The 16,725-nt window shown below is 38.5% G+C and overlaps 1 protein-coding gene across 1 annotated transcript in view; it reads right to left on the reverse strand.

Moving 5' to 3' along the window:
* Positions 1-7,826: 7,826 nt before the first annotated feature.
* onecut2 (one cut homeobox 2) overlaps positions 7,827-16,725 on the reverse strand; it is a 33,166-nt gene continuing 24,267 nt past the window's right edge. Inside the window, exon 2 of the mRNA XM_067575014.1 lies at positions 7,827-8,116. Coding sequence (XP_067431115.1) covers positions 7,827-8,116 — 290 coding nt within the window. The remainder of the gene's footprint in view (positions 8,117-16,725) is intronic.

The following is a 16,725-nucleotide window of genomic DNA, read 5'->3' on the forward strand; positions in this document are numbered from 1 at the left end:
GGTGATCAGCAGACAGTATCTGATGCACATGGGACACTATCTGGTGTGTACCAGAAACTTGGGGGGACTCAGCGGGTTGTGATCACAAAATAAGTGAGTTTTTCTTTGTCATCAAATGATTAAAATGATCTTTACTCATGTCCTCTTTATCTTTCCATAGACTTCATAAGAGTATTTTAGATGTTTTAATTTTGTTAGGCAGATGTTTAAGACATGACATGCAGCTAAAATCTGTTTTATTCTAAAGAGTTGCTGTTGTGCAAGAAAATGCCCTTAAAAACCACTTCACTAAGAAACCACATAGAGCTTGGTTTACATGTGCAGTGATCTTATTTTGGGGGCACTTTTGAAAATGAGTATACTGTATAATTTTTGAAAGTACATGTACGAATAAGACCTTAACCAGGGTATGAGCTGCGTGGATGTAAACACACACAGTTTATTGGCCTCTCAAGGATTCCAGTTATCTTTGGTGAGTCTGTTTATATCAACGTGTGGCCCTTACTTCACCTGATCAAGTGTCACTAGAACATCAGTCTGAAATTCATTGCTTGTTCAACAATGGTCAGCAGGTTGCAAACAAATTAAAAACAAAACAACCAATAAATTAGCCACAAAAATCACAGGGAGGAAAAGAAAAACAGATGCAGTGCTCATCATTTGGTAGGCTATTATTTGTCAAAAAGAGATTGTTTTCATTTTCAAAAAAGAAAAATCATTACCAGGACAAAAAAACTAGATTGGCTAAAGAGTGAGAGCAAGTGTTGACATTCAGAAGTGTGTAAGTCTACTCTGACATTCCTACATTGTTCTGTCATTAAGTCTAAACATTCATAAAACAACATTTCATTTGCTTCTTAAAGTAAAGCTAACTAAGAATAAATTAACAGGCCTGGCATAAGCACTGCATCTTTGATGCAACTAACATTCTTAAATACTCATAAATATTCATCAAAAAACAATTACATCTAATTAAATAACATTAAATTATTATTAAGTACAAAACTAGTGTGTTCTAAAACACCTCATAAATAAATACAGCATCGAACAGAAAGAAAAGGGAACATACATGTAAACTTTGGCAAAGCTAATCATCAAGGGTAAAAGGGTTCAGAGGGAGATTTGGCAACAAAATTTGTTCGCTTAAATTAATTCACAATTAAAAAGAAAACATAAATTACATTAAATAAAAAAATCACATATTGCAAAAACCTAGGAAGGAACATAGTGGTAGTAATAGTAGACACATAAGTATTGGCAAATAATTTTTAAGTACTTAAAAACAAACAAGCAATGGAAAACCTCTTTGGGATGGTTTTTGGTTTCATACCCATTTTTGGGGGGGTTGGCAGGTTTAGCCTGTGTTACATCCAGACAGAATTGCAAGTGGGAATGGAAAATGGCCGCCACCCCCTAAGCCACAGGCCACGCCCCTCAATTGGGCATGGTCAACAGGATGGGTGGATCAGGTGGGCGGAGGATTTCTTTGGACTAGAAGCTTTACATACAGAAAGAGAGAGAGAAAACTAAGGATAAAGCTATTTGACCGATATTTTAGCAGTTTCTCTCAGCGGGTTTTGTTTTTTGGTTTTGTTTCATTTATTGTTGTTGTATATATGGAGCAGCAGCAGCGTTGTTCCTCCCCCCTAAAGAGCAAGCTAATGTGGGTCTGTTAAGCTACATACAGTTAGCATGTGCTGTAAGGGTCCTCCTCCAGCATCGCGATGTGGGCTACAAACAAATATTGTGTAATAAGTAGGTAGGTTGGTATATCATTTTGAAACTTTTCCACCCAAGCCAGCAGTGCTTTTTTTCGTTAGCCAAAACTCAACTAAACAGATTTTTGTTCCATGAATTGTTTCCAGTCCACTAATTTCTTGGTCTGGTACTACTATCTAGATTAGATTGGATTGGATGATTGGAATTGTTGTGACCCTATTTTCAAATTCATATTATCTTCATTTGTCTTTAAGTCTCACACAACACATCTCAAAAAAGAAAAGTGGGAAGACTATGTTTGATGACAAGTTTGCTTGTTTTTCAGTAGTATTTGGTTTGGTAAATTGTCTAAATCCTACCCAGGTCCCTCTGGTTCAGCTGGCTACTACTGGATTTGGGTAGAAAAGTAAAAAACTCAGAGGCAGTGAGCCAACAACACTATGAGTGACTTTATGTAAAGAAATTGATTGATCTAGATCACAGATTCAGTATCTGTTCCAGACCATACAAGGGGTATGGAGAAAAGAAAAGGTATCAGTGTGCTACTGCTTGTACAGCAGAAAATCTTTGGTATGTACTGTACGTTTCACATAGCATCACATTGTCACTCTCTCCGCAGTAGGAAGCATGCCAGACAGCAGTCAGCTTCTACATGAAGAGGTGGCCGGTTTGAATCCCCAGACTGAGTGGAAGCAAAAATGGAAGAGGGAAGCATTTCAGTAACAGACAACAACTACTGTTGAAGTTTTTTATCTTGACCTGCTTCCAGCTTGAATAAGTCAAACTGTATGAATATGAAGCTGGGAAAGATAAACCGTCCCTGTGCTGTTGTCTGGCAGCTTTTGTTACTACTGCTGGAGATTGTTGGAGGTAGACTGTGCCCTGTGGAGCAGGTAATGACTTGTGGCACAAAAAACCCACAAACAGCAGCAGCAGCCATCTGACGAACTCTTGAGTTTTACAAACTCCTATAAATTTTTTCTCTATTTGAGAAGTAGAAGTTGTGGTAACGTGTGGTCTTGGTCAAGTTTGTGGGTGTGAAGGATTTACTACAATGATGGCTGCATGTGTTGACGCCATGCTGTAGGAATGCCCATTCAAAAAAACAGATGTACACATTTTAGCTTTGAAAGATAAATATTGTACAGACTTACATGAGTGTCTGCTGTGGGAAATTAAGCTAGATACTCACTAGCTAGCTATCTAGCTTGCGAGCAGAATACTAGCAATTCTGAAAAAAACATCCTGGCTAAGTTTGTCGATTTTAATAAGGGTAAAAGGATGAAGGAAATGCTGCTAGCTTGAAAGTTAAATGACAAACAAGCTTGATTAGCCTAAATGCAAACCCAGAAACTTTTCATACAAAGATGTAGTAGAACAATATTTAGTCGAAAATATTGAAAACCCACAGCACACCACTCCCAGCATGGATGCTCATCATGCTACAGGTGTATACATGCTGATTAGCGAAAGTCGAGATTTTCCTTTTCGAGGGGAGGAGAACTGCTACTGGAGTTAACGGTGAATCTTTGGTTTGTTAGCTGATGAGGTTTCTGTTGTTCTTTTAACCATTTTTTTACTTTGAAAAACTGCATAGGCACACGTTAAAGACACTCTTCAACCGTGAGAGACACATTAATGTTCTGCCTTTTTGGGGGTCGGAGGGAAGAAGATTGTTGACGGCGTCCTCCGTTCATTCCTTCCCTCCTTCCCATGTGGTTTTACCCTTTTCAGTACCCAACTTGCTTCCCCTTAAAGATGGCCTGACGCAACATCAGGCAGAACAAAGCTACTTCTCCACTCCCATGATGTCATCCTTTCATCTATCCTCCTTCTTCGATCCTCCTTCTCCTCGATGTCGTCCTCCTCCATCTGCGACATCATCGCCACCACTCTTTTTTTTCTTTTTTTTTTGGTAATAATTCTCTTCCATCTTCAGTTAGTTTTTTTCCGTTTGTTGGAACAGTTAGGTGCAGAAAAAGGTTTTCTTTGGTTTCGATTTGTCAATAAATAGAAAAAGTCTCAAGTGTCCATTTTTTATTTTAAATCGTTCTTAGAGCCTTTGGCTTGCCTCTAACCAGGCTGGGACTCAGCCTGGGGTTTCTAAGGAGCAGGGGCTGCTGACTGACGCCTTTCCTTTGGTTTTGTTTCTTTTTTTGGTTTGATAGCTTGAGCGAGAGATGATTGATGAGGTGATTGCAGATGGTGAAGGCTGTTAAAACACAGTAGGAGGTGGTGGTCATTGAGGTTTTTGGGTGCATTAGTATTTACATCATGTGTAAAGGCTGTACAGTGTGACGGTATCAAAGTAAAATGAGTGTTGTGATAATTGGTATCAGTGGATGCTCAGTGAAGTTTGTATGGACACAAAGACAGTCAGAGTCAGATCTGTCTGTCTCTGTCTCAGTCCATCTGTTTGTCTGCTGCCCATCTTTTTCACCAAGCATCCAACTCTCCTACGCTGCAAACAAATTCCGTCTTACAGCTGATCTCTCCACTGTCAACAAGGAGCATTTTCTTATCTTGATAGTGTAAATTGACACAGTTTGAAGTCTGAATATACGACTTAAGACTTTATTAAAATCATTTGTTTGCAGCGTTAAGACCTGTCTTTTTGTTTTCCAGCCCACTGACCCTCTAGAAGAGACGGACCTGCCAGGCATCGTCTTTAGATTGTCCTCTTTAACTATTACAAAGGCCCTGATCCGCCTAGACAGTTCGTCCCCCGTGGGGTTCAGATGGTTCACTGGTTTTGCTGTTGTGTATGTGCATTTGTGGTTTGTTTTTGGGGGTTTCTGTGATGGCAGCTGGGGGTGTCCAAAAAGCATCTTAGTTCTACAGCTGGATTTACACCAAAAGGTAAAATCTGGTTTGTAAGTCTCTAAGCAAGTTTCAACCAAGAATCTCTTCAGCAGTGATCACCAATATGGTCAAAAATTTGTGAAATAAGCACAAATGTGGACAACAAAAGATTTTGTTGAACTTCAAAGATTATATTTTAGTTAAGGTGAAGATTTAGGTATTGATTAATATTAGCTAAAAACTAGATAGTGGTCATGTAAAAATGAAAACATCTTATTCCCAATGGGCCATATGCTTCAAATGAAATCCTCTTTCCAGTACAGGAATAAGAAGGAGCTGAGAATCAGACAATCATGGCCACTTAATGCAGCAATTGACCAGGTGTGCAAAGGTGTGAAAGTATACAGGGTTTTGATGTTTCTATCTTGAGCACTTTTTTTGGTTTTTCACACATCTACTTCCATCCCTTTCCATGCATACAAGAGAATGCAACGCCATGAATGTCTTTGAGGAGAGACTGTCTGAAAGTGTGCACCATTATCCCCATTTGCATGATTAGAGAGGGATGAGATGGACATCTCATCAATCTCTATAATGTGGCAAATGTGGCCATTTGGAAAGAGTATAAAGATTTTTGCCTTAAGACGTAGTTGAATGATACATTAGAAGCATACTAAGTGTCAAACTACCTCCTGTTATGTGCTTTTTGTACTCATTTCACAAAACTTTGGCAGAAAGAGTTCGAGAAACTAATATGTGTGTGACCATGTTTTGTAGCTTCTGCTGATTTATTGAAAGCCCAAGAGCTCTTAAAGCACAACACGTTCTTGATTTAATATGGAATTTAACTTTCAGTGATCTGTAATGTGAGCATCAAAAACACGCTTAATTCTTTCCATTTCCGTTTGAAATGATGGGAAACGAGAGTGCCATTAAGGCGATGCAGAATCTTTTTATAATTCTTGAAGGATTGTTAATTTTCTCTGGATGCTTTGGTTGTTCTCTATCCAAACTAATTTTATTTGTATGTGAACAGAAACTTTCTCCATGTGTAAGAAATGAATTTCAGGATTTTATACCCATCTAAATATGGAGAGGTCATAGAAAAAGCCTTTTGTCTTGTGTAAATCCAGACTGCATTTGGCGTTTTGTCTCTCAAAGAGAGCTGTAGCTGTAGAGAAGATGCATGTATGAGTTTTGTTTTAAAAATGATGCCTCAAATTTCAATTCTACCTTTAGTTACACTTTTGGGACCATAGATATGGCTGAGTCCAATTAAAATTTCAGTTACAGCTCTTGTCATTAAAATGCGACAAATGCCACCGGTTTTCAGCGGTGTAAATAGCATCTTTGTTCTACTCGAGAACAAAGATTGTGCTAATGCCAAGATGCTAGAAGGAAAGCGCTGCCCTGATGGATGAATTACCATGGTAACACAAATGATGGGTGGGTGAAGCCAGGGTAAACTGGAGCTTATTGGTTTAGCTGACAATGGGTCGGTCAGGGTGGAAATTCTGGGAAACATTCGGGAAATGACTCTTTTGTGTGTGTGTGTGTTTGTGTGTTTTATGTTAAGCAAGTGCATTTGCTTGGCGGCAACAGTGTGTGTCTGTATGTGTGTTTGTACATTCATGCATTATAGTGTGTGACGACAAACGCAGAGTGGATTTCAGCCACTGTTTAGAAAAATGGCATCCTGAGTTTTCTAAGATGTGAAGACCACTCGGCTTGGCAGAGAGCCCCGGTTCTATTGCAAAGAAAATGTGCTTCAAGATTGTGCTCACATACATTGTATATATTCATATATAATACACTAATACTCAACCCAACGCTAAGTATGCTGAGAAAGCTTGTAATTCTACATGTCGGCTCAACTTATGAGGAAAGTTGCATGTGCCTTGGTGGATGTTTGTGTATGTGTGTGTAGGTGTGTGTGTTTGTGCTTGCATATTTTGCCATTTCCTAACTTTAAGAATCCTCACTGCCCCATTTAAAGAGTCGAATCATTACATGTTCTCTGTCTTTGGTAAAATTTGAGAGAGTCTTGTCCAAAAGTAAGTTTTGTCATGGTCTAAGAAAATTATTATCCTTCCACAACCTGGATCATATATATATTCCAGAGAACTTCAGGTACGTATTTCCCTTTTAAAATGGATATAAAAACATTTTGGAAGCCAACTCTTCAATTCTGATCTCAGGGGGAAAACAGACTTTGAAGATGGAGGCTGCAAGGCCAAAATAACACAGATGCTAGACTGTTTTTTGTCAATCACCCAGCTATTAACTGGCAGATATATAAAATGACCAGTTTCTTGGGCAAAATATTGCAACCTCAATCTGGTGAGTCAGATGAATAAATCATTCTTTGTTTGACAAAATAATCTTAACACCTCTTAGCACACTTCTGACTCCTTCCAAGCTAACAAGTGGACCTTAATGTATTAAGATTATTTTGTTTCCATGGTCAAAAAGAACTTTGAAGTTCAATCACTGTCAGGTTTTGTCTTGACTGAGAAATCTCTCTGTGTCCCCTCCAACATCTTTGGTTTAGCAAAAAAAAAAAAAAATCTACAGTCTGACCCTTGGCCACACAAATTGACCTCCATTTGTTTCAAAATCCCAACACATCTATGACAGCTTTCTAAATTTGGCAGTGCAATCTCCAAAACCTGACTTCTAGATTAGAGTCTTCAACTCTGCCCCAAACGGATGTGTTATTGTCGTCTTTGGCCATTTGAAGGTAATAATTTCCACTTATCCCAGAGCTTCTAGCACATTCTGCAGTCATAAAGCTTTCATTGGTTATTTGGTTGGTTGGATCCTAGCTTATATTGCATAATAGAAAACATACATGGTCTTCTAGTCTTTGGTATTTGGGCTAGTGTGTCAGCTTATTGTCCCAGAGGAGACATCAGCAGTGAAAGTCTATGATTCAAAGGTTTTTCCTTTAGTTTGTCCCTCTCCCCCAGTGAGGTTTGTATGTGTTAAAGATGAGCTTACCCTTCAGCTTCTTTATGGATTTATGATGGATTTGAAAAAGGCGGTTTGGCTACAAACAAGTCGTCGCAGTGAGCAGCCCCTCTCTCAGTTTGTCACCCTCGACAAAAGCAAAACAGACAAACAAACAAAAAATGTAAAAAGTTTGGTTTTCCTCCTCGCTTCGACCGGACGAAACCTCGACCCGCGCCCTCAACCCCTCCATCCCTCCCCGAGTTAATCGCCCCATGTCTCCATCGCCCCTCCCCCACCCCAAGACGACCCTTCCCTGTTGCTTCCCTCCCCTCCCCCCTCCTCGACATCTATTATCACGCTTTGGTACAAGTGCTGGACGCTGAAGATTGGGCGCCGGGGCTACTTCCGTCGTCTGTCCATTTGTCCAGGCTCCGGCGGCGGGCGTTCATGAAGAAGTTGCTGACGGTGGTGAGTTCGAGGCCCAGCTGCTGCGAGATGGTGAGCTGCATCTCCTTGGACGGCCGCTTGTTCTCCTTGAAGATAGCCAGCAGGGTGCGCCGCTGCAGGTCGGTGAAGACCAGCCGCGACTTCTTCGGCGTGCTGTTTCGCTCCTTCGCCGTGTCCTGCTCCTTCCGTTTGCAAGCTGCAAGGAGGAGGGGAGGCAAGAAAGTCGGAGGAGAGAAGACAATGAGAGAGAAATGAGAGAGAAGGAAAGGAGGTGAGGTGGGGTGAAGGGAAGAGGAGACAGAAAATAAAAGTGTTAGCGTTGTTTGTATTATTATTATTTGAGTAACAGTTATATAGGAGGATTCAGCAGCATCTCTCATATGAAACACAAACAGGTCTTGTTGACAGAAGTTTATGCTCCTGTGCACATCTGCTATCTATTTACCTGCTGTCTTCCTGAGTCTTCTATTGTGCCATTACTAAACCACCAATACACTTCAGGCATTTCACAGATTAGAATTCAAAAGAATCATATGAGAAGTGAAAAACATTGTGAAATTTTGAGATGCAGAGTGAAGCTTAATGATGAACATTTAGTAACTCGGTGTGCTTTCACCCCAAACCTCCTTGGTTTGGATCAAACAAACAAATGGTGCATTTTCTTGTTTGGTTTAGGCAGTGAGATACAGCACTTATAATTGGGTGCTGACCAAAACAACCCAGTTATATTCTTGGTGGATGTGGTGGAGCAGTTAAGTTGGGCAACTGCCCCCCTGGTGCACCCAAGGCCAAAAAAATACTGCAGTGCCCTCTATGTTGCCCACACAAAGGAGAAAACATGCCAAAGTTCTGTAATAATTATCTAGTTATGGGTAAATCAGGATGAAATGCCCCATAAAGGGCCTTTATATGTGACAATCTGGAATTAAGTGCCCTCACGGTGCCCTTTCAGTGGAAGAAAATGTGATAGTGCCGTGTAAAGAACATGATATGCCCTTTAAATGAAGAGGTTGTAATGCGGTGTCCTATGATGCTGTGTAATGGGGTGAGCTGTAGGTTCTTGGTGCCCTTCCAGTGAAGAAAAAAAAAATGGAAAAAGCGCAATTTAGTGTTCCCCTAAGTCTAACATACTGTGCAGAATTGGGTGCCCTTTCAATGAAAAAAGGTGCCCTATAGGGTGCACTGTATGGGAGAAAACACTGTGAAGTGGGGGCCTATTGAATGTATCAGGTGCCCTTTATATTCTTTCACCCCTGCTCCTGAGACAGCCTGAGTCCACCACTGCTGCCCGTAACCGAGTGTGCTTTGCATGCTAGGGTGGGGATGAGCGGAATCAGCAGTTGCTAGCAGCTAGCTGGAACATTAATCAAGGTCCAACCTGGACTATAAACAAAGTTGCCTGCTTGATATTTGGGCAGACAGGACCTTCTTCCTGTGTTTCCTCTAGTGAACTTCCTCATATGACTTTTAGTGATGCATTTTGGATCACTTGAATTTTTTTCTGTGTGAAAAGAAACCGAACCAAGAAGACTGACTTCAAAAGATTTTTAGAAAATGCAAATAGTAAATTTGATTCAAGGCCAACGCCTGTCTTGAGCCCAGAACTCTATGGGTTCATCAGTTAGGCTTTAACCTTCACGCTGACGGATGCTTCACCTCTGCTGTCTGTATTTTCATTCCAGGCTCTGACAGGACAGGTGTGTCAGCTATATCACAATCTAATATTTCAGTCTTGATCTATCAAGCTCCTTCTTCTTCTTCGTCTTGAGCTCGACAGGATGAGGAAGAGAAGCTCTGTGATCTCAAATAATCCGTTCCCTCACTGTTCATCTATCTCCAACCAATAACATCCGTATCCTGTCTCTAATCACAGAAAATCCCTTTCAGTGTAATAACATCTAAAACGTGTCTGTCGGTGTGTTTGGCAGCATATATGTTTGTGTACACCTGTGTGTTTCTCAGTCTGTCTCTACAGTACAGTACAGTATATAGTATACTGTAGTACAGTACTACAGTATGCTGTATTTCTTATTGTATTTCTCTCTTCTCACTTTTTAGATGTTTGATGCTTCAGAAGACACAATCGTACATGAGTCAAATTTGTGGCCTCACTGTGATGTTTCAACTGTGGTTTTAGTAAAACATGGTGAGGGATTATTACACTGTAGTTGCATTATAGTTGATTTTTTACTTCTTTTTTTAATTAGTGAGGCCATCATTGTGGCGCTTTTTGATGCCTTTGGCAAAAACAAGTAATTTAACAAAGAATTCCAACTGACCTTGGAATCTTTCTTAAATATACTATTATTAACCGTTTTACAATTTTCTTCCTTTGCACCCTGCACTATGCCTATAAAATAGCCCACACGGCTGTCACTTCTTATTCTAAATTCAAACTGCCAGTCAAACGTGGGAAAAATTAAATTAATAAATCTGTAATAAGATGTCAGAATTTTAAAATTTACGGAGTATAACCACACCAGGCCATGTTAGTACTCCACAAGCAACGTCCATAAGTCTTTTTTACAACTGACATTTTAACTTGTCATAGTATGAAAAGCACAGGTGTTACTAATCACATTAACAATGGCTCTGCTCAATTCAAGTGTCCCAGTAAATCATGAGTGACAGTGAGCCAGCATGTGTAATACCAGGACCCTGAAAATGAAGCCGCTAAATGGAATTCAGCCATCATTCATTTTATTATTTATACCTGAGCTTTTCCTACTGTGACAAGTCAACATGACAGTGGAAAACGGCCTCTTCTACAGCGTAGTTTAGGATTACGCTGTTACGCGAGTTGCATTTAAATTAATTCAAACATCACATCTTTCAAACTTGATTTCAAACATGGCTATTATTATACAATTTATTACTTTAAATTGTTTAACAAAGTAGATAAAATAATCAACAGTATTTCATCCCTTTATTTATTTAGTACTACAGTAGGTCTATAGAACATGTGATGTATGAAGTCTATCCAAAATGCTGAGTTATTCATGCTTTCTCGGACACTTTGATGATTCTGAGCTTGAAAAAAAAAATTGAACACACACACACACACACAAACCCACACAACGACAATAACAATAAGAATAACAGCCCCTCTAATGTGTCTGCTGTTGTATCTCAGTCAGTCGAGGGGGAGGAGGAGGAGGTCTGGGTGCGTTTGATTTGATTACCTCCCTGAATTAAGTATGCACGAGTCAGAGCCCGGCTGATCAATACGAATCAGGTTAAGGACTCAATTCAGTAACAAAACTATTATGTAAGGGGAAACTCGCTGTAAACACACACACACACACACACACACACACACACACACACACACACACACACACACACACACACATACACACAGTGAAATCCCTTCTCCTGTCTCCTCTCAGCTTCTTATCAGTGCTAAGCGACCTGACGACAGATGCAAATGTAAGATAGCAGCTTTTTGTTTCGCTGCTGCTCTTTGTCTCATGAGAGCTGGTTGGGGAGTCTTTGAGTCTGATAGTTTATATTACACTGAGTGACTCCATGGCTATTACTATTCCATCAAATGGATTTGCGCATCATTTTTACACACATTTCAAAATCAAGTGTTACATGTTATGTTATATACTTGAAAATATTGGGATCTCCACTAGAATTTAAATAAAGTTCTGAGGGCTTGATGACCGCTTGTGTGCACAATATGAATTTTTAAAGCTAGATCTGATAAAAAAACACTGTGGGGGTGGAAAAGTAAGAAATATACAAACATCTGCTGGCCATAAAGAGAGAGAGTCAAGTTAACTACGACTTCTTGGCCTGAATTTAAGGAGCTTCAGAATACAGTGTGTATACATGACCTGCTTTAAAATTTTCTTGTGTTTTTTTTTCCAAGCAACTAGCCACTTTAATATGAACCCTTTCAAGGGTAAATGTCCCTTTTGTTTATAATGTAGGAAGTGGTTCTTTTGTTCTCTGGGTAAATTTGTGAAATTTTGTGGAGTGTCAGGGATCACGCCTGTGGTTGTAGTTACAGTTTGTCACTGAGAGGTGGCACTATTGATCTGTGAATATGGAGAACACTGAGACACACACAGAGAGAGAGATAGAGAGAGAGAGAGAGAGCAAGACAAGTCTGTTTTGAATCATCTTAACTTCGAAATCGAAACACATCAAACATGACACATAAAATTACAAGAAATTGTAACAAAACTGAAATAATACTAGTCTAATAATAATAACAGCACCAGAATCAGCCCCATCTTTTAAAATCACATATAAAACCTGCTTTATGATGCACCTGGTCTACATGTTACACCATTTATTTGAACCTCCTCATTAAACCTAATAAATAGATTTTATTTATTTATTATCGATTTATGATTTTACTATTTTCTTTTTCATCTCATGTTGTTCGCAATTTTATTTCAGAGCACTGGTTTGTATTTATTATTACAGGATTTCAGGTCTAACTGTCCAACTCATGTTTGTAGTAGATGATACATGAGCCAAAAAATGTGTCAGTTTTGCTTTTGTTTATTTAACATCTAAACTGGAGACAAATCTTGGACTCTGGACCTGACTATTTACTGGATGGTCTGTGTGAGACTGTGTTTTAGCTGACGGGCTGACAGCTGAAGTGTGTTTAGATCCAACTGACGTGTTAATAACTGTTATTAACGGCTTCCCCATTGTTCTGTTTCTGTGTGCAGTGTTGATTCCATGTTCCGCTAAAATGTCAACTTCTTTTTTCTCTGAAAGCCGAATATTTCTTAAGTAACTGTGAACGAGCTGTTTAACATGACAGACAGACGGCTGTTATGTTCAGTTCAACTTTTATTTAAACAAGGACAAAAAACATCAAACTGAAACGTTGGTGGCATCTGTCCTGCTGAAGTGCCTCTGAGCACCATTCTGAAAACTAATACTGAAAGCCACAATACATGTAAAACTGCAGCTTTCTTCTGCCTCCACAGTGAGCTTTACTACCACTGTTACCAAAGTGCCTAAACACTCCATTAGGTACGCTTTTCCTGTGAAATTCAAGCTGTTTCGACACTAACTTGTCAAATGTGTTCCTTCAATTATGATGACATGAGGAAAGCCTTTTCTTCAGCTTCATAATAATAAAATGATGAGGGTAATAATGAAATAAAACAAAATAAAAATAAATTAAGATAATAAAACTATAAGCAAAGGCAAATGCAGACAACAGCAATGTTAAAACAAGAGCTGAATGGTAAAACCAGCATTCTTACAAAATAATGTTTTAATAATAATAATAATGTTTTTTAAATATAATAAAAATGATTTGGTGGTTTTTAGGTCAAAACACATCTAGGCATCTGGGTTCAAACTGGGCTTAATTTGATTGATAAACAAATGATTTTTATACATATACATATATACACATTTACATATGAATATTGTTTCAATAGTATTTTAATGACTGATTTTCCAGGGTGTATTTTGGACCTGCTTCACATTGAAATATAATGACTGAAATGCTGTTGAAATAATGATTATGTGTAACATATGGCTGCATACTGAACATCAATGCTTTTTGGTGGTAACTGACATGTATCTATTACACCACGTAAACCAAAACTGTCAAGTCCTGAAAGTTGGTATTGAATATTTGGTCAGATTCATTTCCATATTTAGACAAAGTTCTTGTCCTGCTGCTTGTATTCAGACAATATTGTATCAGTATTGTATCAATATTGAAGTAAGGTATCAAAAAAGTATTATGGTCTGGTCTGATGTTTGTTCAGGGGGGGTTTTCTCGCCTCTTTTTCCTGCACAGCAAAGTGAAAATATCATTTCTATCAACTGATCTGACATAAGAATAATCTCCTCAGCAACTTCAAATTGTTTCATTCACAGATCAGTTTATTCAACGGATTTTATTTTCTTTGTGTATAAATAATGTCAAATCATTCAATTCAGACTCTAACTGTTGTCACATTTACATAACGAGGTGCATGTCTGAAATACATACACACCTAAAAACAAACAGTAAATATGTGTTTAAAATAGGGCAACAAACATTGAAATAATGAAATCATATTTAAAATAGTGTAAATAGATTTAAATTGTACTCTCTCTCTCTCTCTCTCTCTCTCTCTCTCTCTCTCTCTCTCTCTCTCTCTCTCTCTGTATCTATCTCTCTCTACCCTGTTTTCTTGCTTACTGTAGCTCAATGAAAAGCAGCTCAGCAGCAGTTCACCCCAGACAAGGTTTTTTTTTTTTTTTTTAAGTGCAGACACATGTATGTGTAAAAAGGAAGCAATCAAATTGCCCACCCACACACACAAAGTCTGCCGTCAATGGAGAAAGCGCACGCTTGAGTGATTCAGTCAGGCTTTTTTTTTTTACTCTGGTCGAGGTTACAGTACAGTACAGGATCAAATACGCAATTATATTATTCAAAAGGGGTTTACCGGTTTGAGGAGGGGAGGAGGAGGGGCGAGAGTAAAGAGGTTGGTGAGAGTAAGGGGGAGGGGGGTGTATTCTTTAAAGGTAAGGGTTGAATCAATAGGATCAATAAAGCAGGGTTCCTCTGTCTTTCATCAGCTCTCTCAGTCTCTATCGTAAACATCAGTGAGCTGCTAAATGCGTCTCCAACTGCAAACGAGATCAGCAGAAAATACAGAGAATCTTTTTTCACTCTGTGTGAGTCAGCTGTCGTGTTGCTCTGTCACAGTTTGCCTCCCTCATCTTTATTATTATACACATCATGGAAATTAAACCTACAATCACAGTCATCATAATTATTCCCCCCATCAGCACAGTCATCATTACATTATCATTATCTGTATAACCATTATTAGAATCTACATAAAAGCATCTTACTTATTTAAGATATTTAACATGATACTAATTATCGTCTCAATAATTAGTATCTTAATTTGGACTTTGAATTAAACCACAGTACTTTTTTGGTACTGACCAAAATGTGTCAAAATTGTTCCTGATTAAAATGATAATTTTGCTAGTTTTATACTCTTATTATTATATAACTATTATTACTATTATTGAGGCAAAGTTCTTGCTCAGATCATTGTGTTTAGATACTTCACATTGGAGAGCTTTATCTTATCTTTATAGAGTTGCTGCACACAGCTTTAGAGGTGTTGGTAGGTGTATTTTTAAACTTTGGACAGACTCAGGCCAGCTGCTTGCAGTCTTTATGCTAAGCTAGGCTAACCCCCTCCTGACTCCATCTCTGTACTTAACACACAGACATAAAATTTGAAATCGATCTTCTCACTCTCAGAAAGAAAACGAGCAAAGTTATCCCCCAAAATGCTGAACTATTTCTTTGACAACTTCATCAGCATCATTTTCTTTGTGCTCAAAGTCATCACCAGTGTAATCACTCACAACACAATAACTGCTGTTATCATCAGCTTCAAAATCATCCTCATCACATCACAGAAATTCTCATTACAGATAAGGTCACTCTCGTCATCATCATCATCTACCTCATTATCATCCCAGCTATCTGCCAGTCACAATCACTCTTTGTCACATGACAAGAATACGTCCAGTCACTGTTATTTGCTATTCTGCTCATACTCACAACTATTATAATAAAATAATAATAAATAATAATAATAAATTAACTTGTACCGCACTTTTCATTCATAGTGAAACTCAGTGTTTCAGTGTTACAGTATTAATAACATAGAATACACAACATAAAGAAAATAGTAATAAGAGTTAAGATGAAAAAAATTCAGTCCACCTCCTCAGCAGTGTTATTCTCATCACAATCAGTCTCTTGACAATCATCATCAGACATTGTCACCACAATTATTCACCCATCTATCACAGTCATGTCATCACTGTCATAATCACTGTTATCTCAACTGTAACTATGCTCATTATCATCACAATCATTCTCATCATAGTCATTGACGAGTTCATGTCATATGAGATGGATGGATCTAAGACTCCCATGTTTACAGCCTGTGAGTATTCATGTCAGCAAACAATTCAACATGGTTGTATGATTGCAGAATTGGTTGTGTGAGGGTTAAAAATACAGTGTATTGACAGTATAACACCATGTCTATTTAATTTGGGTTTAAACAACTGCCTTTTGCTGATGTGAGAGATCAGTGTTCATTTGCCTTTTCAGTCACATTTTATTGAACACCAAGTTGATATAGTGGAGCTTTCAGATTTCACAGTCGTGATTATAACTTATATAGCCTATAGATGTGAACAGTAATTATAATAGTATACTGTATATTATGTTAAGTCTGAAACTAGTAATTACGGTAACTCCAACATGACATAAGTGCAGAATTAGGCCATAAAGAAAAGTAGGGATTTCCTCCAAGGTGCATGGGGAAGGGAAAGAGTCTTAAGAGGTTAAAACTGTAGCAACAGTAAAGCTGTTCTTCATACAAGTGTTGCTGTAATTTTGACCCATTCACAAAAGTAACAAAGGACTTGGTTGCACCAGCAATTTGAAAATTACTGCTTGTGCGTGAAATCCGTTTTAATTTAGTGATGTGTGAATCTCCACTTAGTAAACATGTTATAACTATGCTAAGTTTGAACTTCAGAACAGCTTTTGCAACTGTCCGAAGACCTTTTTAAAATGCTGTAAACATTTGAAGATGTAAGCAAACCAGGCTACATCACAGATGAAATGATCTTTTTCCAGTTAGAAACAGAAATAACCACATACCTACCTAACCACACACAAGACGCACATTTAAAACACACAATCAGCTGTTCACCACCACTACCGACCAAGAGGTCAAGTCTACCAATATGGCAGCTGAGAGGCATTATTCCAGCTTGAAG

The sequence above is a fragment of the Thunnus thynnus genome, chromosome 19, assembly GCF_963924715.1.
Source record: "Thunnus thynnus chromosome 19, fThuThy2.1, whole genome shotgun sequence".
In the NCBI taxonomy this organism is placed as follows: domain Eukaryota; kingdom Metazoa; phylum Chordata; class Actinopteri; order Scombriformes; family Scombridae; genus Thunnus; species Thunnus thynnus.